This window comes from Mesocricetus auratus, unplaced genomic scaffold (genome assembly GCF_017639785.1).
Source record: "Mesocricetus auratus isolate SY011 unplaced genomic scaffold, BCM_Maur_2.0 Super-Scaffold_100023, whole genome shotgun sequence".
Classification (NCBI taxonomy): domain Eukaryota; kingdom Metazoa; phylum Chordata; class Mammalia; order Rodentia; family Cricetidae; genus Mesocricetus; species Mesocricetus auratus.
In genome coordinates this window covers 26,580,761-26,606,512 of record NW_024429204.1, presented here as the reverse complement: position 1 = coordinate 26,606,512, position 25,752 = coordinate 26,580,761, and the positions used below count along the sequence as shown (strand labels likewise).

General features: G+C 44.9%; 1 protein-coding gene across 4 annotated transcripts in view; it reads left to right on the top strand.

Annotated features, from left to right (window-relative positions):
* Adcy8 (adenylate cyclase 8) overlaps positions 1-25,752 on the top strand; it is a 203,587-nt gene that overhangs the window by 71,283 nt on the left and 106,552 nt on the right. For all 4 annotated transcript variants that reach the window (XM_013119532.3, XM_013119531.3, XM_005078687.4 and 1 more), the window contains exons 3-5: positions 10,777-10,907; positions 15,787-15,898; positions 24,475-24,602. In XM_013119532.3, coding sequence (XP_012974986.1) covers positions 10,777-10,907; positions 15,787-15,898; positions 24,475-24,602 — 371 coding nt within the window. The remainder of the gene's footprint in view (positions 1-10,776; positions 10,908-15,786; positions 15,899-24,474; positions 24,603-25,752) is intronic.

The following is a 25,752-nucleotide window of genomic DNA, read 5'->3' as shown; positions in this document are numbered from 1 at the left end:
CACACACACACACACACACACACATTTGCATGTCTCCAATGAACCCTAACATACTTTGTGGGGTTACAGTCACCGTCACCGTTGTGGGTATACATACATTCCCTATTAAGCCCAAAGTGATAAGAGCGTGAGAAAGAACCATGCTCAGTTGTTACCAGAAATTCAGGTGATAAGGACTTCCAGCCTTTCTTGGCCTGCCGGGTTCCTTTGTTTTCCTTGAAGTGGCTTCCTCCAGTCTCTATTCTCAGTCACAAGGAAGATTCAGGAGAGTAAGTACTTTGCCTAAGGTAACACAGCTAAGTTACCGCGGCTGGGCTGAAGTTTGTAAAGATGTGGCCTTGGTTTGCACTGCAGACAAGGTGTCTCCCGCCTCACAGAGGGCATTCTACAATGATGCAATGAGAGACAGCTTCATCTGCAGGTTTCCAGTTTGAAACTAATGAAAGGGACTGGAAAACACCTTCACTCTGAAAAGATAAGAGGAAGAAAAATCCTCATACCTAACTTGTGTGCCCCCAACCCCAAGTTTGCACCCTATATCCTTGGAAATAGGATGTAGTATAATGTAGCCCATGGCCTAAGGTTTGGCTGCTGAGGTAACGGTAAACACACCTTGAAGCTACTGGTGCTGAACAGGCAACTACTACATGGCAGGATCTATATACATAAAGAGCTTTGTCCTTTAGTCTATTATAGTTGGGAGTTTCTAACCTGCCCAGTCCCTCAGCTGTTTAGTCCCAAATAAACACACAGGCTTATATTAATTATAAACTGTTTGGACAATGGCTCACCCATTGCTCTCTCTTAATTATTAACCTATTTCTTTTAATCTATGTATCTCCACATGGTCTTGGCTTGCAGGAGAATGCCCTGGTGTCCAATCTTCCCAGTAGCTACATGGCTTCTCCCTCTCAAGACTCACTCTCTGCATTCCTCTTCCCAGAATTCTCCTACTCTGGTAGCCCTGCCTATACTTCCTGTCTGGCCACACCCTGCCTGTCCATTGGCTGAAACAGCTTTACTCATCAACCAATAAGAGAAACATGTATTTGCAGCATACAGAAGGACACCCCCCCTTCTGTCTACACAACAGTCCTTGGAGGCAGAGATGATTATTCCCATTCTATAGATGAAGAAATGGAGGCCCTAAGAGGCTGGGAAAATTATCAGTCAGAAAAACGCAAGATTCAGCTCTGGCTTGACTGACCCCCAACCCTTCATATTCTATGTATAAGTTGAATGGATATACCTGGGGTCTTAGACCACTGTCATGTAGGCAGGAGTGTTTTCCAGAGTTTTGGCCCCTTGTCAAATCACTCGAAGATATACCTAGGAGCCAAGGCAGCTACTGTGCGGACACTTGTTTCTGCGTGAGAAAACCTGCAAGCTTATAAAACACAAAATTAAATGCCAGAGCCGCTTTAATTTTGCTTTTTGAATTACTAAATGAGCCACTGAAGGTTTTCCATGGGGCAGCACAATTGCCTCTCCACATACGACTTCTGCTCGCTGCCCTGTATTTCCCAGGTTCTGCCTATTCTCCAAGCACACAACAGCTTTACAACCACCATGCAGCTGGAGCTCTCGAGTGGTGCTTGAGATAAAGTGTGCTTGCAAATACTCGAATTGTGGTCACAAAACCGCGAGACAGTGGATTCTTTTAACTAGTAGTGCCCTTAGAGCATGGTGTGGGTTCTATGAAATAGATGCTATGCCCAGATAGACCTGGGAAGGGCTGAAGCATTCAAACGCTAATCTGGTCCAGGCCAGGCCAGCTAGACCACCCCGCCCCCATGCAAGCAATCATAACAACCTGCTTCCCTTCCTTCCTGTAAGCTCAGTACTTACTAATAGTCGGCTTCCAGGACTATTCCATAAACATTCATTGGCTTCCACTTGCGTTATGTATACACTCCAACTGACCTACACCCAAACTAGCTTCTCCATTTTCCTATAAATGACATCTCTTTATTTTTCCTGTTTAATATGCTGTAGTCACTATTTAATTAAACCCAATAAGTACACTAACAGATAAAAGTGGTGGCTGGGCCTGAGACAAACCTCCATGGTTTCCTGATCAGCCTCAAGTTGCTGAAACACCCAAGTGAGAGATCTTCCTTCTAGCTAGAGACCATCTGCCCTGTAGTGAACTGCTTGTTAATCACATGAGAGGGACCACAGGTAATGGATCAGTCAGACTAGATTCCTGGCCAAGTGGAGATCGCCTGGGGGAGGTTCTGCCACACTAATGTGCACCAAATTGGTTGTTAGGTTTCAAAGAAGCAGAAAGAGGAAGTTGTCCACAGCACAGGAAGAATCTGGGAGCCTCATATGGGTGAGGGTTCCTTCGGCAACACATCCCAGATGAGACTTCAGATTTCCCAAGTGTCAGATGATTCACCTGAGTAACCTCATGGATTAAAACTCTAGAGGGATGCTGAGCACGTTTGCTGCTGAGACCGGACACTCGGATCTCTGTAGACCTTCCAGGTTACCTAAGCTCTGCTTGCCCTAGTTCCGGAAGACAACCCATTTTATGAAGAAGCCCAGCTCCTTCACCACGTTGACCAATCTGCCAAAGAAGCCAGTGATTTCCCTTAGTCTCCCCTGTGGTCTGTTGACGTTCTATTCGTTCTACCCATAAACTGTTTTGCTTCCCGAAAAGTGCCCAGGACTTGGCCACCAACTTTTTGACTTTGTAAGTAAATTATTAAGTGGGCAGGTTGTGATCCAAGTTTCCGCTGGTCAAAGAGAATCTGCCTATGTCTTTGTTGGACACTTCCCCAATGTACAATTCTTTGCTGCCATTCTGGGGGCTTGTTTTGTTTTCGTTTAAATGGCTCTGTAGCTTGGATGAGTCTTGAACTCACTGCCCCAGACTCACAAGTGCTGGTATTACAGGCATGGGCCGCCAACACATCTGGATCCAAACGCATGACTTTGGAGGGCCTCGTGTAAACCCTTTTGTCCCCAGTATCTTCAGGTGCAAATGAGATGAAACTCGCAACTCTATTGGACTGGACGGGACATTTCTATAAATGTGGAGCGAGTGGCGTGGTGCATGGTGTGTGATCAACGTCGCATGAAACCCCAGAACATGCTTATCCTGGTGCCAGTATACTGGTGGCAGTTTATTCTGCTCTGCCTGCAGTAGAGCAAAGGGAGTTAACAAGGCGTGTGATGGGGTTTGTGGGAGCACAAGAAGGGTGAGGGGCTTTTTCCAAAACCACTCAGGGACTCTGCGGCTGCGCTTAAATTCAGAAACGCTGCCTGAGTCATGGCGCCGCCCAGCTTGCTCCCTTTTCCCGCTGTGAATATTTGCATGAAATAAAGATCTCAACTCCCTCAGTTTCCCCTTTGGCCCTTTGACATCCCCTCCGAGGTGCAGTAGCGGGCTGATGGCCGTGAAACCCGTTTTGGTGACATGAAGAGAGAAGGTCGTGTGAACCGACAGGGGAACCCAGGGGCAGCTGCTTCATACATTTTGAATCCAGTCAGGGTTTCTTTTCATGCAAATGGAAAAACCCAGGGAGGAAAAAAGGTGTAGAATGTGAACACAGACTACATCCAGGGCCAGTGCGATCTAGGGAAACGTCTTGTACTTAAAATCTCCGAAGCCAAAAGAGTACATGTTGGGCCTCGGCAGGGGCTGAGAATTGTAATAAAGGGTAAGCTTCCCGGGTTTCTTTCAGTTTGTGTTTTCAGGGATCTGAATGATGTTTCTCGAGCCGTGAATGGATCCAAGGGAAACAAAAGTGCTGAAAATGGGCTTTTATAAGCAGACTCCAGGCAAACTCCCACCGTCTTGCAGAAAATGCTCTTCAGAGGGAGAAACCTGGACAGTGGCCAGTAGCACGAATGGCTGGAGCCTGGCAAGTCTGGGTGCTGCAGAAGTCTTCTATAAAAACGTTATTTTCAAGATCTCCCATGAAAGCATTGATGGCATGAAGTCAGCTGAGGATTCAATGAGTGCTATCTATCACTGAAAGGCTGTTTGACAGACACTTCCTGAACATTCCACACCAAGAGGGCATCTGTGGCCCCCTTCTTTCCGGAATACTTATAGAGGTGTTATTTGTGAGTTCATTCAGGAGCTGTTCATTTACTTAACTCCTGCTACTTCCAAGCGCTGAGGCGGTGGCTGAGGATCTCAAAGTGAACAACACAGACACTATCGCCATCTTCAAAACGTGGGTTTGTGGTATGGCAAGAGTCAGTCTAGCACATGTACCAAGCATTTCAAAGAGGAAGACAAGGTTTAGTATTCAGGCATCTGTAATGTCCCATCCTTGGGGTTCTGACAGGATTCACCCTCAGCTGAAGCCACTAAGAGCACCACCTGTGCACATTCACTATGTTCCCTTTTAAAAAGGGCCCTGCCCACCTCCCATCCCTCTTCTCTCTCTCTCTCACTCGCTCTCGCTCTCTCTCTCTCTCCCTCTCTTGCTCTCTCACTCTCTCTCTCTCCCCTCTCTCCTCTCTCTCCCTCTCTCCCTCTCCCTCTCTCTCTTTCCTCTTTCTTTCTTTCTTTTTTTCTTTCTCTGTCTCTGTCTGTTCCCCTCTTTCCCTCTCCCTCTTTACTCTCTCTTCCCTCCTGCTGCTCCTATCTCCAGACACTGGTCTCCCCTCTTCCCTTTCCCCTTTTTATGATCCCTTTCCCTAATTGAAAACAAAAACAAAAACAAAAAACCTCGGCTTGGACCGTCACATGGTTATCTCGTGTGCAAAGAGGGAGGAAAGGGGTCAAGACAAGGCAGGTGAAACCCACAGCAACAGCTGACCTGGGCAATAAATAAGTATTTATTCTTGGCATCCAGATGGACTTTGGGAGCCCACACCACATGAACGGATGCTCTCTCAGCCTGGACAAATGGGGGAGGGCCTAGACCCTGCCCTGGAATGATATGACAGACTTTGGAGATCCCCCATGGAGGGCCTCACCCTTCCTGGAGAGTGGAGTTGGGATTTGGGGTAGGTTGGGGAGGTTAGGAAGGGCTGGGGAGGAGAGGAGGGAGAGGGAGCTGGGATTGACATGTGAAGCAAGCTTGTCTCTAATTTAAATTAAAAAATTAAATTAAAAAATTATGACACAAGCAACGGAAGTGTTCATACTGCAAAGCAAAACTACCTATATCTTCTGAAGGGCGGGGATGTAAGTGAGTTCAGGAAGTGCCCTGAAGGTCAGGTGGGACTCAGTGAAGCTGGCAGAGCCTCAGGAGATCCACACTCAAGAAGGTGATTAGGTGGCAGGGAGCTGGCTTCATCAGTAAAGCGCTTCCCTCACCAGCAAATCTCCAGAACCTACCTAAAGTCCCAGACAGAGCGCCCAGCAGCTGACCCCCCAGGCGTGGGTAGGTAAAGATGGGTGGACACATAGGAGCTCATATCCCAGACACCCCGCACTATGGGGTGAAGCTCCAGACCAATGAGACATCGCGTCTCCCAGAAAAGGGAGACCAACAACTGAAGTTAGCCATTAACTCCCACGCATGTACCATGCAGGAACACATCCTCACCCATATTTTCACCCAGACCTATTGAGTGCTTGCACACGCACACACACACACACACACACTTTACATCAGCATTGGATGCCTACCTCTGAGTAGCCGATTTAATTAGACAAAAGGCACATCCTCAGCAGTCTCTAGCCTCCTCTGGCATCCTCCATAGTTCTGTTCATACAAGTCTTGCAGACAACCTTCTCGGTGCCCATGATTCTGCACCCTACCCCTGCAAGTTCAGTCTAAAGCATTCTCTTCTCTGCACTACTACACGGACGATTCCCTTTGCTTCTTACCTGTCTCTCTTCAGAGTCTTCATTGAATTGACTGCCGGCCATACATAGCTGGAATGATACAGAGGCAGGAGAAGCCAAGATAAACCCTACCTTTGATCCTTCAAGAGGAAACTTCAGCTGTTTCTTGCCACCTTGAGAATAAGATCTAACCGGCCCCAGCACATTACCTTATGTAATTCACTTTTCTGGACTCTATCCATGGTCTTTCCTTCACCATCTCAAATATGCTGGGCACCCTTTTTCAATCCTTGTGCATGCTTTTATCTCCCCTTAGAATGGTTTTCCACAACCACCAGCACACACATGAACACACTCTCAGGCATATATCTGAACTTGAATTAATTAACTATTCATCTAAGTTAATCACACTCTCTCACCCCCCCGTTACAGACTCTTAGTGTGTTAAGTATGTCTCTTTAATTGAACTAGTAACAGATGTAGTTGTATAATTATTTCTACCACCATTTCATTAATGCCCACTTCTCCCTCAAGATTGAGCAAGATCATATTAGGTTCTTTCTTATACCCCACTGAATTCTGATTCGCTGTCACAGTTTGGTGCCCTAACACTTGCTAAAGGAATTGTGACTTATGACTTTACATCTACCTTATGTTCTGTTCAGTGCCACACAAAGATAAGATGCCAATAAGGAAGGACATGTAAATTCTGAGCTTATTATGCCCACTCGCTTTGCCTTTATGAAAGAAATCAGTCGTGAATGTTTCTGGAGATAACAGATCAACACCGCAATTGCTAATTCAAATGTAGATAAGAGGAGAGCGTCAATGAAATGTTCTGTCAGTCTTCTTGAATACAGAACAGCATATTAATACATATAAGTTTGTTATAGTTCATTTTAATATTTTAATCACTAAACACTGATGCTTTTTCAACACGAAGGCAGCAAATACTCTTATTTCAGTTTGTACGTATATAGAAGTGCGTCAGACAGGCAAGAGACAGTTAAAGCCCTTCATTAAAATAAATCATATAATAGGTAAAATCTAGAGGTCTAATATTTGCTAGGTACCTTTCTAAGTACTGGAATTGTTGGTGCTAAATAGAAGATGCAAAATGTAGACTCTCATCAGACTCAACTCCGATTAACTCAAACAGATATTTTCTTTTACAGATAAATGACTATAGTTTGGGTGTGGCCTCTGTCTGCCCCTCTCCTCAAGACCAACAGTTTGAAGGGAGGTATCCCAAGCAAGGGCTTAGGCTATGACAATTAACAGCTTCAGCGAAGAATAATACCCTCCATGTGTGGTAACTCCATGTAAACTCTTGCAAGCATGCATGTGTATTGGAAGCCTATAAAACAGCATGTTTCCAGATGGCTTTTTCAAATATCCTTGGTGCTAATTATCCCTCCCCTACAGCCTCCCATTCCCCCCTCCCTGCCTAACCCACATCCACACGTGGTTCCTCTTTTCACCTTTATTCCACATGTTTCTATCCTCAAACTTCCCTTAGTTTATTTTTTCCCCTTACTCCTTGTGTCCCCCTGCTTCTAGTTTCCCAACTTCTACAGGAACTCCAAGTGAAAGGAGAACAGGCAGCCTTTGCCTTCCTGGCTTGTAACATGACCCATCTATCAGGAGCCCTGATTGAACATGTCCCTACATTCCTAGTGCACTGGGGCTCTTACTCAGAAGCAATTGTAGGAACTGGAGGTACAGATAACTATGAGCCACCATGCTGATGCCAGGAATCAAACCTGGGTCCACTGGAAGAACAGCCAATGCCATTAACTACTGAACCATCTCTGTGATCCAGAGTTATTTCTTAAAGAGTCTTGTGAACTCAAAAGATAGCTGAGCAGTTAACAGCACCTGCTGCTCTTGCAAAGTCTGCTTCCTTGTAGCTCTACCTCCAGGGCAGCCAGTGCAACGCCCTCCTCTGGCCTCCATTGGTACCAGACACACACGAAGTGCATATGCATATGTGTAGGATATCACACATGTGCACAAAATGAAAACAAGTTAATATGTTTTAAAAGAGCCCTGCGGACTGGGTGAGAGGGGATCAGAGCATGTTTTGTAGAGAGTGAAACTCGAGAAAGCTCGTTAATTGGAGTCATGAGATTTGTTCTGAGTTCTCTGTTACTGACATCTTAGGTGACCAGCGCCATGGTTTCGGCCCTTTCTACAAATGTCAGCTGTTATGAGCTAGGCTAAGGTTAAGGTGCCATCCACTCCCTACCGCTGCTGGATGCAGAGTAGGTTAGCATCTACCTGTCTGGTCTGCATATCCCAGACAGCTCCAGAGTCTGAAATACCCTGCCTACCTGACGCTGGCCTTGTAATGCAGCTCTGTGAGTCTGTAGAGGCCAGAGAACAGGACAGAGATGCCCATCATCCATGCTCAGAGCACGGCGTCCATGGATGAAGCTCACGAGCATGGAGTTGGACTGCAGGGATGGAACTGACTTAGCGCGTTAGAAGGACTGAGTGAGTTTGCTCCGTGTCTTTCCAGCCCTCATGAACCAGGGTCATTCTGTCCACGCAGCAGCACGGCCTCCCCACGCTCTGCGCCACTCTCCCCATGCAAGTCCTGCCCTCCTCCTGCCACCTTGGTTCTCAGTCCTCACCCCGCATGCCACCACTGCTTAGGCTTAGGCCACAAGCACTGTTTGCAAACTGACCACGCAGGATGTGTGTGTGTGTGTGTGTGTGTGTGTGTGTGCTCTTATCCCCCATTCCTCCCTTGTACCCAGGCTGTGCCAAGTGTGCAAATAGCATCCTAATTAAACATCACCCACCACTCTGAGTACCAGTGCTTGTCAAAGCTCTAATTGGTACCTAATCCTTTTTTCTTTTTTAAATTTTAATTTCTATTTAATTTATTTTTTGCATTCCGATCCCAGTTCCCCCTCCCTCCTCTCTTCTCACTCCCCCCACCCCCCCCACCTCCCATCTGCTCTTCGAGAGGGTAAAGCCTCCCCTGGGAAGTCTACTAAGTCTGCCCCATCATCTCATTGTAGCATCTCCTCTTACTCAGAAGCAATTGTAGGAACAGGGCCATAAGCACCTGAGAAACAAAAAGCATGCCCATCAATAACATCATAGGTCAACTTTCAAGTAGGGGAAGCATCATCATACGGCACTCAGTGGGTACTTCATTAATAAAGCCCTTTGTATGAGGGGCAGGATTGAGTACAGAAAAGGGAGAGGCGATAATGACAGGTCCTTGCAAATCCCACTTCATTACTTCTCAGAGCAACCCAACAAAATAGTTGCTAATATTACCTCTGAACAAATTAAAGCTCCAAGGCACAGAGATCGAATTGCTTATATAATGTTACATCTCAGCTACATGTTGGGGACAGGATGTAATTCCTCCTTGAGACTCAGACTGCAAAAGCATCCCCATTCCATAAGAATCCCAGCAGGGAGTAGAAGAATTGTTGCATCCTGGCTGCTCAGCTTGTACAAAACATTAAACCACTTCCAGTCTCAATTTGTATGTCTGTGAGGGTTTTCTGCTGACTTGCATGGATACTCTTGTGAGTAATGCATAAAGGGAATAAATGACAATGCTTAGGAGCCATACATCAGCACTCAAAAACTATAGCTATTGGAATGCATCTGTCTCCATCCATGTATCAGAATCCAGACCCCTGTGTGGGTTCCATGACACAAGGATGTTCAAGGATTTCATTTGTGTTGTGAAGCAGGGCTGTCTTTTCTCTACAGAACGAATCACCGTTGCCATGGCTTGTATCATATCAGATGCCAGGTCTCCATTTGCCAAGTGCTTGTGGCTTGCCTTCCTTTACTATAAAGAGACAGTGCCTCTGTGGTAGCCTGCCCTGTGCCCGCACAATCCTGAGCCTGTCAACGGTCAATCACGGAACCGTTGGCTACTGGTGGATTCTGGAGGAGGGGAAGTCATTGTTTCCTTTGTGTACCCATGGGTGAGCTGACTGGGCTCCAATGGGTAGCTCCAAACCCACAGCCCTAGATAAACTCAGTGAGTCACAAACCAGAGCAGAAGACATGAATGTGACCAAAGGAGATATGGGGAAGAGTGAGGGTTTTCAGGGGTGACAAGGGCTAACAAGGGAAGTCAAAAAGGAATTGGGTGAGAGTAACCAGAACACTATATAGGTGTGCAACATTGTCGAGGAACACATTTAATTTAAACACCATTTTAAAAAGATTGCTGGTGCCTCACAAGCCTGGTTTTCCTCCTGCATCCCTGGATGCAGCAGATTGTCCCCATCAACAGGTTCAGGATCCAGTGAGACACTCCTTCCCTCGGCCAGTCCCAAGAATCTTTTTTGGAGCACAACTTCGCATCATGACAGGCCCTTCCGCCACTGACCTCCCTTGCCTCTTCCTTTGGTTCCACACACACCTCATCCTCCAAACTAGTCAGAGAAGTATTTTTAAATGTGAGTTGGTCTCTGTCGCTCTTCTGCTTGGTACCACTGAGCTCCCAGCTGCCACTGGGATTGAATACAAGCACCCTGTGCCATAAGATCAGTCTGTATGTCTCTCCACGTTGTGGTCCCTTTCTTTACCATTTACTCACATTGTCCCTCAGTTACGCTGGGGAGCATTGCATTAACTATTTATTCTTTCTAGATTTCTCCCTGTCCTGACAGGGAAATGGCCCATTGCAAACACTCGGGTCTCATGTCATTCCAAGGAAAAGTCATTCTTCCTCCCTGGTGTGAGTGGCATTGTCAACCATCTCATTCTTTTATGACCTTTTATGCTCTTCCATGTCACTCATCACTCGTCAGACATGTATCCACGTCTCTGGGTGTGTTAATACATGGTCTCTCTTCTCCTTATCAGACTGTACACACCCATCGGTGCTCCACAGACACTTGTATGTTCTCAGAATGACAGAAAATGAGCAACTCCTGGAGCTACATGAAACCTGGGGCTTCTACACCTCTGCTCTCAACCCGTGTGAGACTCACTGGTCAGACTAACAAGCTTGCCTTTCTTGCTTCCTGTAGGAGCGGCTTGTGCTGTCTGTACTGCCCAGGTTTGTTGTCCTGGAAATGATCAATGACATGACCAACGTGGAGGACGAGCATCTGCAACATCAGTTCCACCGTATCTACATCCATCGCTACGAGAATGTCAGGTGAGGCTGTGGCATCCTGCCCTAGTCTGCACAGGATGAAGGATTCATATATGCCTGCCACTGTCATCACACTGTCTTGAGTGCTGGATGTGGAGTCATCCTTTGGTTACCTGACTAATCTATCAAGTAGTGATCATTCATCAGAGACGTCTACATTTCCATGTTGAGGCTGGAAACAAATGTCACGAATTTTGATTATTTTTATTACAATCCTTTAAAATTATTCTGCTGTACTTTAAGCTCTAAATCCCTTTAGAAGTTGATAAAAAAAAAATCATCTACCTGCGGCATCAGTTATAACCTCTTGCATCTCCTCCATGTACTCCTCGGGGCATTTTGAAATCAGTACAAAGAAGGCTGCAGCTCCTTTTCCTCTACAATCATATTTTTTTGCAAGCAACCACACATACATACATTCATAGCCACCCACCCCTGAATCTGTTCACTCTTCCAACTACTTACCCATTCATCCACTTCCCCACCCATCTACTCATCCACGTACACACCCATTTACACACCCATGTACACATCCATCACCCACCCATCTATACACACATCTACAAACCCATCTACATACCCATCTACACACCCATTAGCCACCCATCTACACACCCATCCAGCTACCCATCTACCTACCCATCCACCCATCCGTCTACCCATATAGCCATCCACCCATCTATCAGTCTATTGGTTTGTTAGTACCCCTTTGTCCTCAGGGTTACAGTACATGTGGCAGATACTGAAATCCAGAGAGTCGCTTCCATAGCAGTGAGACATTAATTTAGATCTTAACCTTGACTTTTCCTTGTATGTGGCCTTGAATATTTCATTTATTTCAATTAGGTCTGTCTGTGAAATAGATGATCTAACAGCTATCTTGCAGTTTTCTGTAGATTGTGAAAGCAGACACACAACACACAGTTTTAAAAATTTCACTGAGTATCATGCATATTGAAGATTATTTCATGAGCACTTCCTCGTTGCAAACAGTCCTGGATGGCTTAAAGCGCACTGGGAGAATGCACTGCAGAAAGGTAGAAAAAGCCTTCTGGAGAAACGGGCTAGCATGAAGAAAGGCCACAATGCCTGACAAACAACTCAAAAATCACATGAGAATTCTAGGCCACATGGGGTGCCACTGCAATGGTTTCTGATTAGACCACTTCTTATGGGGAAACCACTGTACTTATTCAGGGTGCCAAATTCCTCAGAAGGGGGGTGTTGCTGCCTCTACTTCATTCCATTTTCTGTTCCTCCAGCTTTTTATATATTTTTTGCCTCGTCATTTTCTAGAAAAGCCGGGAAAGCTATCACCTGACATTTTCAGCTTACACATAGAATTGCGTTTACCTCCTACCAAATCCCGGCAGACAAGATTTCCCAGCAATGGCTAAGAGTCCATGTACTGATGAGCTCAGAAAACACGCAGACACACCGGGTCCCTTTCTTTGCAGCTTTGGTGGCAAACTCATAACACACCCATGTGCATATTCTCTGTCTGGCATGGACAAACACACATTTGATGCACTGTCCTGAAGAGAGCATGACGCTGGTTCAGACCGTTAGCAGCGATAACAGCAACCCTGATTTGGATGCTGGAGTTTGCCAAGCAAGCCTTTGCAAAAAGCAGTCCCAGTGAAAGGTATGCCCACACAGAACTTTGGCTCTGGAATACAAAAAGGAGCTCATCAATGTCTTACTCAACACAGCAGGAAGTTTTATTATTAAGTGTGTGAAGGGTAATAATTGATATACTTATTAATTAATTTTTATTGAAATTAAAAACAATCTTATTTTATATACCAAACTCAGTTCCCTCTCCCTCCCATTCTCTGACCAACCCCAACCCCAGAGTCATCCCACCCTCCATCCACTCCCCGGAGAAAGTGAGGTCTCCCATGGGGGATCATCAAAGTCTGTCACATCATTTGGGGCAGGACCTAGGCCCTCCCCTGTGTATCTGTGCTGAGAGTATCCCTCTATAGGGAATGGGCTCCCAAAGTTCATTCATGTACCGGGGATGCATCCTGGTTCCACTACCAGAGGCCCCATAGACTGTCCAAGCCCCCCAACTGACACCCACATTCAGGGGGCCTGGTTCATACCTATGCTGGTTCCCCAGCTATCAGTTGGATGTCATGAGCTCCCAGGTTTTTTTTAAGGGGCAGATGAGGCATAAGGAAGTAGTGGATGGGGAGGGGTACAGAGAAGCTTCTCTGGGAGAGGAGGTCCTTATGGTCCTAGCTGATGAGAGACAGCCACATCTACACAGCAGAAACATAAACTCTGGACAAGGGATCTGCTTCACTAAGGGTGAGCTCTAGGATGTACAGATGGTAACTGGTTTTCTGCTGTATTTCCCTGGTGGCAAAGTAGCTTGACAATCAAGGCGAGGCCAGACAGAGAAGAAATTGGATGGCATTTTTGGAGTATTATAAGCAAATAAGTAAATGTTTTATGGATAAATGCGTTCATGGATCATACACACACACACACACACACACACACACAAACACACACACACATAAAGATCTCACCACCCTCTTGCATAGCAACCTGGCCTAGCTTATTCTCTCTTCCCTACTATTGTTTTACTTTTCAGTGTTCAATTGATGAGTGTTATCTAAAATGTATTATTTCCTGCACATTTGTAAGTATCACATATATATATATATAATACATAACATATGAAAATGTCTATCACTATAGAGAAATAAAAGACTACCTTTAAAAGGAAAAAGGAGAAAATAAGCCTGCACATGCACAGCATTCCGCTCTGTCTCCTGAGTTCACTCGACGTGCTTGGCCTCCATTCTATGCTAATCCCTTTTCCTTCACTCTGTCACACATGAGAGTTCAATCCCACCCATTTACTCAGCACATCTTACGGTGTGGCCTCTTCCAGGAGTTCGCACCACTCCAAAAGGAGCATGTGGCCTCCTGCCCTCCATTCTCTCCACCCCAGGGTAACAGAAGCAGCTCCTAAGAGAGAATTAATTCTGTAGGTGTCACAGTTCCTAAGACTTGCCTCTCTCCAAGAAGCAGCTGTGAGATGCCTGCAGCCACAGACTCTTGGTGCTAGAAGGATGGAGTTTACTGGTGGCAGGAGGCTGCCTGCCTGCTTGGAGGCCACTGGGTGCTAAAATAAGACCAGAAAGAAGGATAGAGGAGGAGGCACTTTCTTTGCTGATGTCTGAGAACAAAGCCAGACCGGCTGCTACGCCCCCTCCCCAGCCCCCAAAGTCACGCGCGCTGACATTAGGAGCATTTTTGAAATTATTTCTAATCTTGCCACCCTCTGCATAGCAACCTGGCTTGTTTGTTCTCCGTTCTCTACTGTTGTTTTAATTTTCAGTGTTCATTTGATGAGTGTTACCTAAAAAAGTCTCATTGTGCATTATATGACTATAGCCTCCTAGCAGTGTAAAGGGTACATGTAACCTGTTGGAAGATGCTAAGTTCATGTCTAGGGTCAAGAGACCTTTTGATTTTGAGTCCAGACCCTGGGTGACAAAATGACAAATGATGTAAAAGCAAATCCCTGGGAGCTGCTTCTGTCAGTCACCAACCGGTCATGGCACCGGGTGACTGAAGAGGGATCCTCTCCATCATTGCAGTGTATAACACTCACTCAGGGCCCTTGCTAAACCAGATTTGTTTCTGAGTCCACCAGGGGTCTGAGGTTCTCCATTTAAAATAACCCACACTCTTGGAAAGGAGGACTTACTTTTGGGTAGTTCTGCTGATTGGACTCAGAAAACACGTAATGATGCTGGCTGTGTCTGGGTAGGTGGAATCCAGAGGTGAATTTTGTCTTGTTTTGTAACTAAAAGATGAAACCCACACAGCCATGTGTCAATGTGTTGTTAAGTGTCACAGAGGGATGGAGCACAGAACTGTTAAGAGACTAGAGCTGGTTGTGACAGTTACCTCAGCTGGAGAAGTAGCTACAATTGTTCACTGGTAGACTATGAGGGAAGTCATGAAGAGCATGCAGGATTTTAGTAGGTCCAAGTACTTCAGGGAGCAAAGACGTGGGGCACAAAGCATGCATTGGTGTTTCCCAGAGGGCAAAGCACCAGCAATAATCAAATAAGATGTCCCGTTTCGCATCCATCCTTCCTTTCTGAGGTCCTGAACGTCGAGGCAAGATAAGCGGAGAACTGACTTCTGATGAAAGTACCAGCGCTGTTACATGCCACCAGCGTAGGGACAGTGGTGCTGGCTCCACTAGGTAGCTGGAAGGTTGGACAAGACATTGGTCATGCGGCGTCTAGCTTATAGAACGCTTTGGTGGACTCTAGCCCTTCCCTGTCCAGAGCCATACACATAGAGGAAGGCTGCATCACTGAAACGCTCATAAACACAGGTGTTTAGCTAACCACCCTGCCAAGGTCTCTCAGTGTTGCCTCCTTAGCTCGTAATTTTGTGAGAAACCTACTTCTGGTTGTCTGGCAGGAAGGGTAGATCACGTGCCAAGAGGGCTCAGGGGCTGAGGGGGTTCTGTGTTCTCTCTTCACGCCAGGTCTGTTTTGTTCTGTGTTTGTGACAGCTGTGTCACTGTGCACTGTGAAGATGCAGAGATAATTCATAAAATGTCATCACAAATGGGTCTCCTCCTACTGACCTCTTACGGGTGGTTTACAACACGGGGCCAAGCCCATGGGTTTTGGCTGTCCTTTTTTCCTTCCTCAACTCTAAGTTGACCCTCCGCCATTGTTAAACTCCAAGGCATTCCTCGTAACATCCGTGGCAGAGAGCTAAAGTCTCAGACCACAGACATAGTTGATTTATTTGAATTGAGTTTATGTGACTCCTAGAATGGATGAAAATATTAACCTACCCTTTCCTACCCTTCCCTTTCTTCCCTGTTGTTTAGTATTCTTTTTGCAGATGTCAAAGGATTTACCAACCTCTCTACGACCTTGTCCGCTCAGGAGCTGGTCAGGATGCTCAACGAGCTCTTTGCCAGATTTGACCGATTGGCCCATGTGAGTTGCATTTAATTCCCTCCTAGTCCTGGCAGAAGTGAGGGCCTGCATGTGGGATTATGGAGGACAGGAATCAGCCTTAATCACCAAATGCCATTGCAATTCTGCATCCTGTTCCCAGGCACAGACCCCTGACCCTCTCACACCCTGGAGGCCAGTGCTGCTCGTTTATACGTCTCTAGTGGGAGGTTTCTCAGGTTCATTTTCCTGCTGAAAGACAGCTGGTTGAATGATAATCAAACCTGGCTTTTCTGTCTGCTTTCCACACTCCCTTCACCAGGCCAGGTGCAATCCAGCTGCAGGCTCACAGCAGGCATGCAGAGTTGACTCCCTGCAGCCTCCCAGCCAGCTCTGGTCATCTACACTGAATTAGCCTGTTCTCAAGAATCAGTGATGGGCTGGGCCATCCCACCACTGTTTTGTCTATCCTAACTTAAGAGCTGTGTTTTCTCTCAGAAGACCCCGCCTTTACTTTTTCAGTTGCCTTAATCATAACTAAGCCAGAAAATAGAGGAGATGGGGTGAGCATCTATGATCAACACACAGACTGTTTCTGGATCTACTCAATAGCACTGTCACTCTGCACTTAAGACTGGGCTTTGGGTTCAAACAGGAGTAACTAGAGTTCCTGCCTTGTGGAGTATACACAGCAGTTCTGACTTCTCAGGCCATCGTGAGAATTAAACACTACTGTGTCAAGTAGAAATTCACTTGTAGAACTCCAAATTTAAGGCTGCCACAGCTGCATCTGAATAGCCATTAGGCATTGTCACACAACTGCATGTTGGGAATGTGAGAATGATGAATGCCCATCTCCTTTCCTAAAGATAAGTCTAGTTGGGGATAACAGGGTTGGTAGTCAGCACACAGTGTGTGTTTTCCTACTCTTGCTAACCCTGGATGTGCTAGAAGGAGGCATTGTGTAATCTTTCCATCAGAGAATACTTCCCAGAGAAAACGACTCTGAGGCTGATACTTTGAAATAAACAAATATAATTTGATGCAATACTGCTCAGCAGTGAAGGGAAAGATACACATAGCAGTAATGAAGTTCAAATATGGCACAGCAAGAGGAAGATGGTAGACACAAGAAGTGGAGATTTTGTAACTCTACTTACAAGACATTCGATAAAAGACAAAATGACAGAGACCAAAAAGCAGACAGAGCGAGTAGTAGTGCCTTTAATCCCAGCACTTGGGAGGCAGAGGCAGGCGGATCTCTATGAGTTCAATGCCAGCCTGGTCTACAGAGCGAGTTCCAGGACAGTCAGGGCTATTGAACAGAGAAACCCTGTCTGGAAACCTCCCCTCCCCACAAAAGGAGACAGATACATAGATACAAGAAGTGCTACATTGGGAGTGGATAGGTTGCTAGCAAAGGAGCCTGCAGCAGAATATATCGGGCAGTGGCATGGCAGCTCTGTAGCCATCTTGATTATGGTGGTTGCAAGACTTACTGTACACATTTGTCAACAGGAAATCTCTTGTACATAACTGAGAGGCCAATTACCAAAGTAATTGGCTCCAAGACAGCCAGGGCTGTTACAGAGAAACCCTGCCTCAAAGAAAAAAGAATTAAAAGATGTGATCAAAGTCAATTTCTTGTGTCAGAGAAACCACCCCTCCACCACCACACACACACACACACACACACACACACACACACACACATACACACACACACTGACCTAAAGAAACGGTACAACGTTCAACTTAATCCAAGTTATTCAACCACTTATTATTTGCTATATCTCGGCACAATACAAGACTGTGGAAATACAAAGTCTGTCCCAGGAACCCCCTGTGTAGCAAGGGGAAAAATGTGAAGCCGTAGCATTGTAGCAGTGTGTAACAGAGAGGGACATCAAGACTGTGAATGGAGTAGCCACCTGGCAGCATCCAGAGATGAGGGCCCCATCTTCATATTAGTAAGTGCTTTTAGGATAAGACACTCTGAAAAGGCCAGACCCGTGAAAGCACCCTGCTTGCTCAGGGAGCTCTGAGCAACTCAAGACTGTCAGAGCACGGGAGAGACGGGTCACAGGTGAGCTTCAAAAGTATGGGAGAAGCAAGTATTTGAGTGAAGCATCGTAGGAAGTGTGAACTTTGTTCCATTGCCTGGGTTTCTCACCCTAGTGATTTTATATGCAGTGGTGTGCAGGAAACTAAAGACTATTATCTAAGGCATGCATCTGATTAAAAGATTCTAAATAAATGCAGTGCAGAGGTGCCTTCGGGGACAAGGGGCTCACCATGCAAGTGTGGGGACCTGAGTTTGGTCCCTGGCACTCACATTTAAAAGCCAGGAGTAGCAGTGAGCACTCATAATCCCAGCACTGATGAAATGGACAGATCTTTGAAGTTTGGTAGCCAGCAGCGCTAACTGAGCTGGTGAATTCTATGCTTAGTGAGAGACACAGTCTCAATATACACTTGAGTAAACTAAGGGAGACTTGAGGTTGACCTCTGGCTACACACACACACACACACACACTCTCTCTCTCTCTCTCTCTCTCTCTCTCTCTCTCTCTCAAACATCAACATGTACAGACAGCAAAAATGAGTATCGTGGGGTGAACATTTCAACTTTTGGATGAATATTAAACGTTCATAAACCATCAGTGCCCAGTGCTTTCTCTGGCAGATGGAATGCTTTCCTCAGATTAGGTCATGGTGTTCTCACAACTAACCTATAAGGCTGACCAGGATGTTCCTGCCTTATACATGGAGAGACCACGGGTCAAAGAAGAAACCTATCCAGAACTATTAATAGTTGACCATTTATAACTCAAATGCAGACCAGCAGAGACTTCTTACTACTAAACTCAGTCATACTAAGTGAAAGAGGGCATCTCTGCTCACACGGGATGCCTTGAAAGGAGAAATGCAGGTAGATGTTTGGATGCTCCTTAGTCAATCAATTCTCATGAGTCTCCTTTCCTACCAAAATCAAAATGAAGGATAAATTAAGTAATGCATGCATTTTCCCAGCTGAGTTCCACTAAAAACAAGCATGCACATTCATGGCCTGTAACGTCCAGTCAGTCATCTTTCCCCTTCTCACACCTCAGCATCAAGGGCCTCGGCATCTGACCTGAAGAGTTGGACAAACTCTGCCACTAAAAATGATTCTACTCGCTTTGAAATAAGGAAACTTCTCTTTGACTATTGCTGTCCTCCACCTTAGGCGAGCCCCTGCCAACCTGGGTTCCAGGTTCTGCTGTTACATAAAATGGAATTGAACTTGCATTTATTTTTTCTTACTTCTCCCATGCCTCCACCATATCCCTTTCTCACCCCCTTCACTCCTTGGAGGTGGCAAAACCTTTCTTGAGGAGTCAACCAAATCTGGCATACCAAGTTGAGGCGGGACCCAGCCCCTCCCCAGCCCCCTGTATTTTGGCTGAGCAAGGCATCCCATCACAGAGAATGGATTCCAAAAGGCCAGTTCATGCACATGAGATAGATACTGATGCCACTGCTGGGGTTCCCCCACCAACAAATCAGGCCACATAACAGTCATTGACATTCAGAGGGCCTAGTTCAGTCCCATGAAGGTTCCCCAGCTGTCAGTCCACAGTCCGTGAGCTCCCACTAGCCGAGATCAGCTGTCTTTGTGGTTTTCCCCATCACGATCTTGACCCTCCCCACACCCGTTGTTCATATAATCCCTCCTCCCTCTCTTCAGTTGAGCTCCAGGAACTCAGCCCAGCGATTAGTGACTACCTTAATAGTCATCATACAACCTACTTTCAGTAACTGGTGGAAGCAGATGCGGTGACCCACAGCCTTGTTTGTATTTATTTTTATATCTTCTGGAATTCTGTAAGACTCTAGCTGCCTTCTGTTGGCATTTTCCTGTGGATTTGAACCAGGGACCAGAGAGAACCTAACTCACATAGCATTTTACACTGCCCCACTGTTTTCACTGTATTATTGAAATGCAGGGATTCCTTTCAAGTTGTCCTGAAAGTTCCATCAAGTGTGCATTCTACAGTATCCTTGGGGTTCAAGGTGCTAGGCTTAGAGTGTGTGAACTGTTGACATTTCACTTGACAACATTTGGTAATTCTAGTATCTGCTTTTTTGTTTAATAACGAAGCCCTCTCCTTGCTTTTCCTGATTCAAAGTAGGAAGAAAGGAAAATATAATATATGAGTATACCCATACTACTATACAGAATTGTGTATGCCAATGGCATCATTGGGATCTTAAAAAACTTTTTCTTAAACTTCTGTCAAAATGGGAAACAAAATGAGGTAAAACTGGAGAGCTGATCAGTTTCTAGTGAGATGGCATCTCTATGAACTGACACAACATTATATGGGATAAGAAAAATCAAGTTTCACACCTCCAAAGATGATATGAGGAATTCATGATGAAGCTCATGAAACACAGAGCAGATGTGCACCTGTGTCCCTGCCCTCTAAGGACAGCTGGGTATCTGGGGACACCCAAGACACTGGATATGTGGCAGAAAATGGGTGTCCAGAGGGCCTTTAGCCTTTTCTGTAGTTTAAGTTTTACTAGGACAATATACTCGCATCTCATTCTCTGATTCCAATAACATAAAATTAGACAAAATGTTGTAAGTGTGTCAGGATTTTTATGCCTAATTTTAAAGCACATTGGTTTTGAGAATCTCTTCATTTTGTGTTTTTTTTCTGTAACTAAATAACTTGTTTTCAGTAAAACTGAAACATCACATATATAATAGCACTGTATATACTTCTAAAAATTTTAACTCCTCCCAAAAATGTATAACTATCTTTGATAATGTATTCCCCAATCTTCGTCTACTATCTACATTGGTAATTTAATCAGCTCATTGGATTTTCAAGATTTCTATCATATTAAACACCAATCATGCTTGGTGGGAAAGATTATAATAAGACTGACATTAAATGGAAGATGACCCTTGCCCTGCTTTACTCTTTAAACATCATCTCCAAAGAGACCTGTGTTTTCTAGCATGAGCTTTCAAAGCAGATTCTCACAGAATCTACTTGGAACATCTAGCGAGTCATCTGACAGCCCAGCAAACATGACAAGAAAAATGTGTCTCAAAACTGACAGAACTTGGCAGATAAGGACCCAGTCATTTCTTATATATAAATATGCACATATATAGAGGCGTGCGCATTTGCGTATTTCCCTGCATACAAGTATGTATGAAATATATACCATATGCTGTGTATCTTTATTTTGTATGTAAAATATGCATTTATATGAACAGTAGATGATAGATAATAGATAGATAAATAGATGATAGATAGATGATAGATAAGTAATAGATAATATATTATAGATAGTTGATAGGTAGATAATATCTAAAAGTAGAGAACAGATTATAGATAAATAGATAGATAGATAGATAGATAGATAGATAGATAGATAGATAGATAGATAGATGAGATTTTCCCATTTACTTAGGGCCTGTAGATTTTCAAGAAAGCTACCAGATTTACCTCTTGTTTACAAGAAAAATGGATCCCAGAAGTGAACATTGTTCAGTGCCTTCACCAAAGGGGTAGTAAGTCATTTTATGCAATCTTTTTTCAAAATATATTTTTGCCGGGGGACCTGCCATTCTGTACTGTCCTATAATTCTTGAGGTTTAATGGAGAACGTTCATTGAGCTGCAGGGTCAGGCAGGCAGAGACTTGAATTCCCTGCCTACCTCTTAGTAGTGGTAGGGGGCTTGCCTCCTGCAGCCTGAGGATCATCTGTGTGGGTCACAGTCAGAAGGCAATCGTAAAAGTGATGTGAGGTGAACGGGATGACTGTGACACGCCTGGACACGTGGTACATACTTTATGCTGTGTACCTCATCCTTTCCTTGCTTAGAGTGTCCAAAACATTGTCACTTCAGTGTGCATGGGACTGTCCCTGACTGGGGGTACTGTGTAACACACACTGATGGCGGTACTGTGTAACACACACTGATGGCGGTACTGTGTAGCACACCTGGGGTGGTGAGGACTGGGCCAGTTGTCTGTGGCCTGGGGAGTTTTCTATATGGTTCCTCCTATGACTTCCTTATCTCTGGAGCAGAGGTGACAGCTACTTGTCCTGTATGTGTGACTCAGAGTGAAAGACAAGAAAACAGCATGTTGGGCACAGAGAAGGCTACCCCAGGTGTCGGCTGGCACTGGCACTGCTAAGGGGTGGCTATGTTTCCTCTCTTCTGCATTGAGGGCAAGGTGGATTTGTTTTTTTCGTCCTTGTCATATAAAGAGAACTAAAACTCACTTATCAGTGTTTTCAGGATGTTATACGAGGCGATGAGTCTAGCAAACCCAACAGCAATATAAACAATACAGATTCCTAGACCAAAGCATTTCCTGCCTGATCTCCTTCCTTAGTCCCTCATCACAGCTAACAAGGAGGCCGCCTCTGTATCTCAGGTTGGTAACAGTAGATGCTCACCAGCCTGAGTCACACACGCTACAGGCACACTCTCCCTCAAGTTATTGTTCATGCCTGAAATCAGCACTCCTTTCCTTCTGGCCTCAGTGCTCTGATAATCAAAGTAAGGGATGGAAACCTTGGCATTCAGTCTCCTTCATGGCCAAAAATGGGGAATTACTATACATACATACATACACACATGCATACATACATACATACATACATACGTACATACATATCAGACTAAAGCAATGGGTTTCTCCCTCCCCTTATCTCCTAGTTAAATTCATATCCTATAAACATGCAGATGTGGGAGGAGGAGAGAGGGAGGGAGAGAGAGAGGGGAGAGAAGGAGGGGGGGCAAAACCTCACTATGGAAGTTTATTCTGCCATAAACAATAATGAAACCATGACATTTGGATGAAAATGGATGGAACTGGAGATCATTATGTTAAACAAAACAAGGCAGACTCACAAAAGCAAATACTCTGTTTTCTCCCTCATGCAGAATCTATATTTTCAAACTGAGAAATTTTAGTTCACAAGAATGAGATGGGAAAGAGAGAGGCAACAAAGATAGGAACAGCATTGTGAATTTTACCACTCTGGATTTATTTAGGTATTTTCTTTAGGATCAAATCTTTCTAGTTTTAATATATTAAAAAAACCCTTGCTTTTTTAAACTAATGGGGCTAGTAGATAATATCCTCCCCTTCTCTTCCTCCTCCTCTTGTTTTTTGGCTTTTAGATGTGGTCCAAATTAGCCCAGACTGTACTCAAATTCAGCATGCAGACAAGGCTGACCTTGAAATCCCGATTCTTCTGCTGCCACCTCCTGAGTGCTAGGTGTTCAACTCCAAGTCTGGATGATAGTATTTCCACTGAAGTTTGGGTATTTGTTAATGGATTTTTTTATAGTTCTTGACAGATTTTTGAAAGTTCTCTATGATGAGGCCAACAACTGATAGAATTTTCATTATTGGTTTTGGTGGTTGTTGACAGATTTTTTTTACATTTCCTTGACAAATTTTGGCGTGGGGGGGTATGTGCCCTATCACAATTACCCAAGACCTTTGATGGTTTTTGAATAATGGTCTTGTGGCATCACAAACCTTGACACCAACTCTAGTGGGCAAGTTTATCTATAACTTCATTTGGGTCATGATACTCTAGAGATTCTAGAAGAAATTGAAGGCACCAATGCCCTCTTACTGATCAGACTTTGTCAGTAGCTCTCTAATAAAAAAGTAGCTACATTGAGCAACCAATAAGACAGGAACCCCAAGCTCATAAAGTCACCTGGGACCAGGGATTGGGCATGACCCTAAATCCTACAAGATGGCTCCCTGCTTACTTGGGAGGTTGGGAAAGTTCTGGAAATCTGACCCAGTCAGATAAGCATCAGAGGCCATTCAAGTTCGTATTCTACCTGGTGGTATTTAACAGGTATTCAATAGTTACCAAAAGGCTTAGAGTAGGGAGACAGCACAGTGCTGTCCCTCTTGGTATTTCAAGGGTCTACTGGGCTTCCATCTCAGTGGGAACCTTTCTATATACACCTCCTCTCTTTAGCACTGAGACCCTGCTTTCAAAGGAGATTCCTCTACCCATGAAGTTATGGGTCCCTTAGACTCATCTCTAGAAGGTCTATAAGAGGTTATTGAACTCCAACCATCCATCCAAAGAAACAGTGTCGGTCAGTGTTTCCTTACTGTAACACAATACCTGAGGTGATTGATGGATTAATTCATAAGGAAAATATTTATTTTGCCTCATTGAGTTTCAAACAAGGATTGCTTGTCCCTATGGCTTTGGTCTGTGGTGACATAGGAAACCACTAACCTCGTGGTGACTGGGAAGCAGAGAGAGGTCATAGTAGTCCCCGCATCATGAGTAGGGACTAGAAGACCAAGCCACTAGACTGCAGCTCTTCAAGTTTCCTCCACCTCACAAAGGCACCACTCTGTGAGCTAAGAATTTACCACCCAGGGCTTTGTAGAACTTTTCAGACCCAAACTATGCGGACAGTAGAAGGAAGTTCTAAAGATGGGTGTTGATGACTGTGAAGTGCAGACTGCTGACATCACTTGCAGCTTTTCTTGAGCTTTCTGAAAATCTGGTCCACCTGATAACAATCCCTTTCCCTGCCACTCTGTTTCTCTCAGGAGCATCACTGTCTTCGCATTAAAATCCTGGGGGACTGCTACTACTGCGTGTCTGGACTGCCGGAGCCCCGCCAGGACCATGCCCATTGCTGTGTTGAAATGGGCCTCAGCATGATCAAAACCATCAGGTAACTTGCAGTCTCCTCTGTTGTTCTCGAGGCCTCAGGGGTGTGAGAAGACACACGACCCCATTTATCCTTTGCTGAAAAATGCTTGAGTGTGGCTAAAAGCTTGCCTTATTTCACAAAGCCTGCATATGTGTCGATGCTCCCATAGAAGCCAGTGAATCCTCTGGTCTCCCTGTTTTATGGTCACATGTCACTTGCAGCCAGTTGCACAGGTCCTCTGATCACAGATGTTCTTGTGGGAATACAGAGAGGTTGAAAAGACGAGCAAATCCTCTTCAGAGAGCAGCACAGGAGAGACAGATGAGCAATGCATACACAATTTCATTATGGTACAATACTCTCTGAATAAAACCCGGTATCTAGAGAAGTTAAAAGGAAGACCAGTTAATTCAATGCTATCATAGAGACGCCCAGGATAGAGATATATGTTACCTGAAATATATCCTGCATAGACATCAGCCAGGTTCTGGAGGTAGAGCCGGGAGATCTGAAAAACAGATAGGTGTGTGTGTGTGTGTGTGTGTGTGTGTGTGTGTGAATCAAGATGTGACACAACTGCTGATGTCTGAAGTAAAGAGAGTGACGATGGTCTGTCAAAGGGTAAAAGCCAGAGCCCACAGGGCCTTGATGCTAACATATCTTCAAGTCAGATAGTATTGGCTTCCTAGGAGTGTGGCAAGCACTTTTTAGCTTTTGTCAACACCCTTGTCCAGAGTTCTAATTCAGGGGATGAGTTTGTGTATCTGCGCATTCTAGAATTAAACTGTAGGGCTTTGGGACAAAAGTTCATCCCTGTCAGAATTCCCACTGATATTCTAAAATGATTACAGAGCTTCTAAATGTTACATTCTCGCACAACATTGGAAAGAAAGAGATGTATATGAGTGTGTGTGTGTGTGTGTGTGTGTGTGTGTTTGAATGGCACCCAAATGCTCCAATGAAATGTACAGCAGGCCTGGAAAACCCCACTGCACTTAGGGAGATATGGTTTTCTTTCTAGATGGAATTAGAGTAGACCAAGCAAAACCAGTATAAAACAGAGTTTGTCAAAAATGTAACTCCAAAGCTTGGAACTTCTCACTGGGAAGTCCCACTTGGATTAAACTAATCAATTTCATAGACAACTCTACTTTCCCAAAGGAAGGGGACT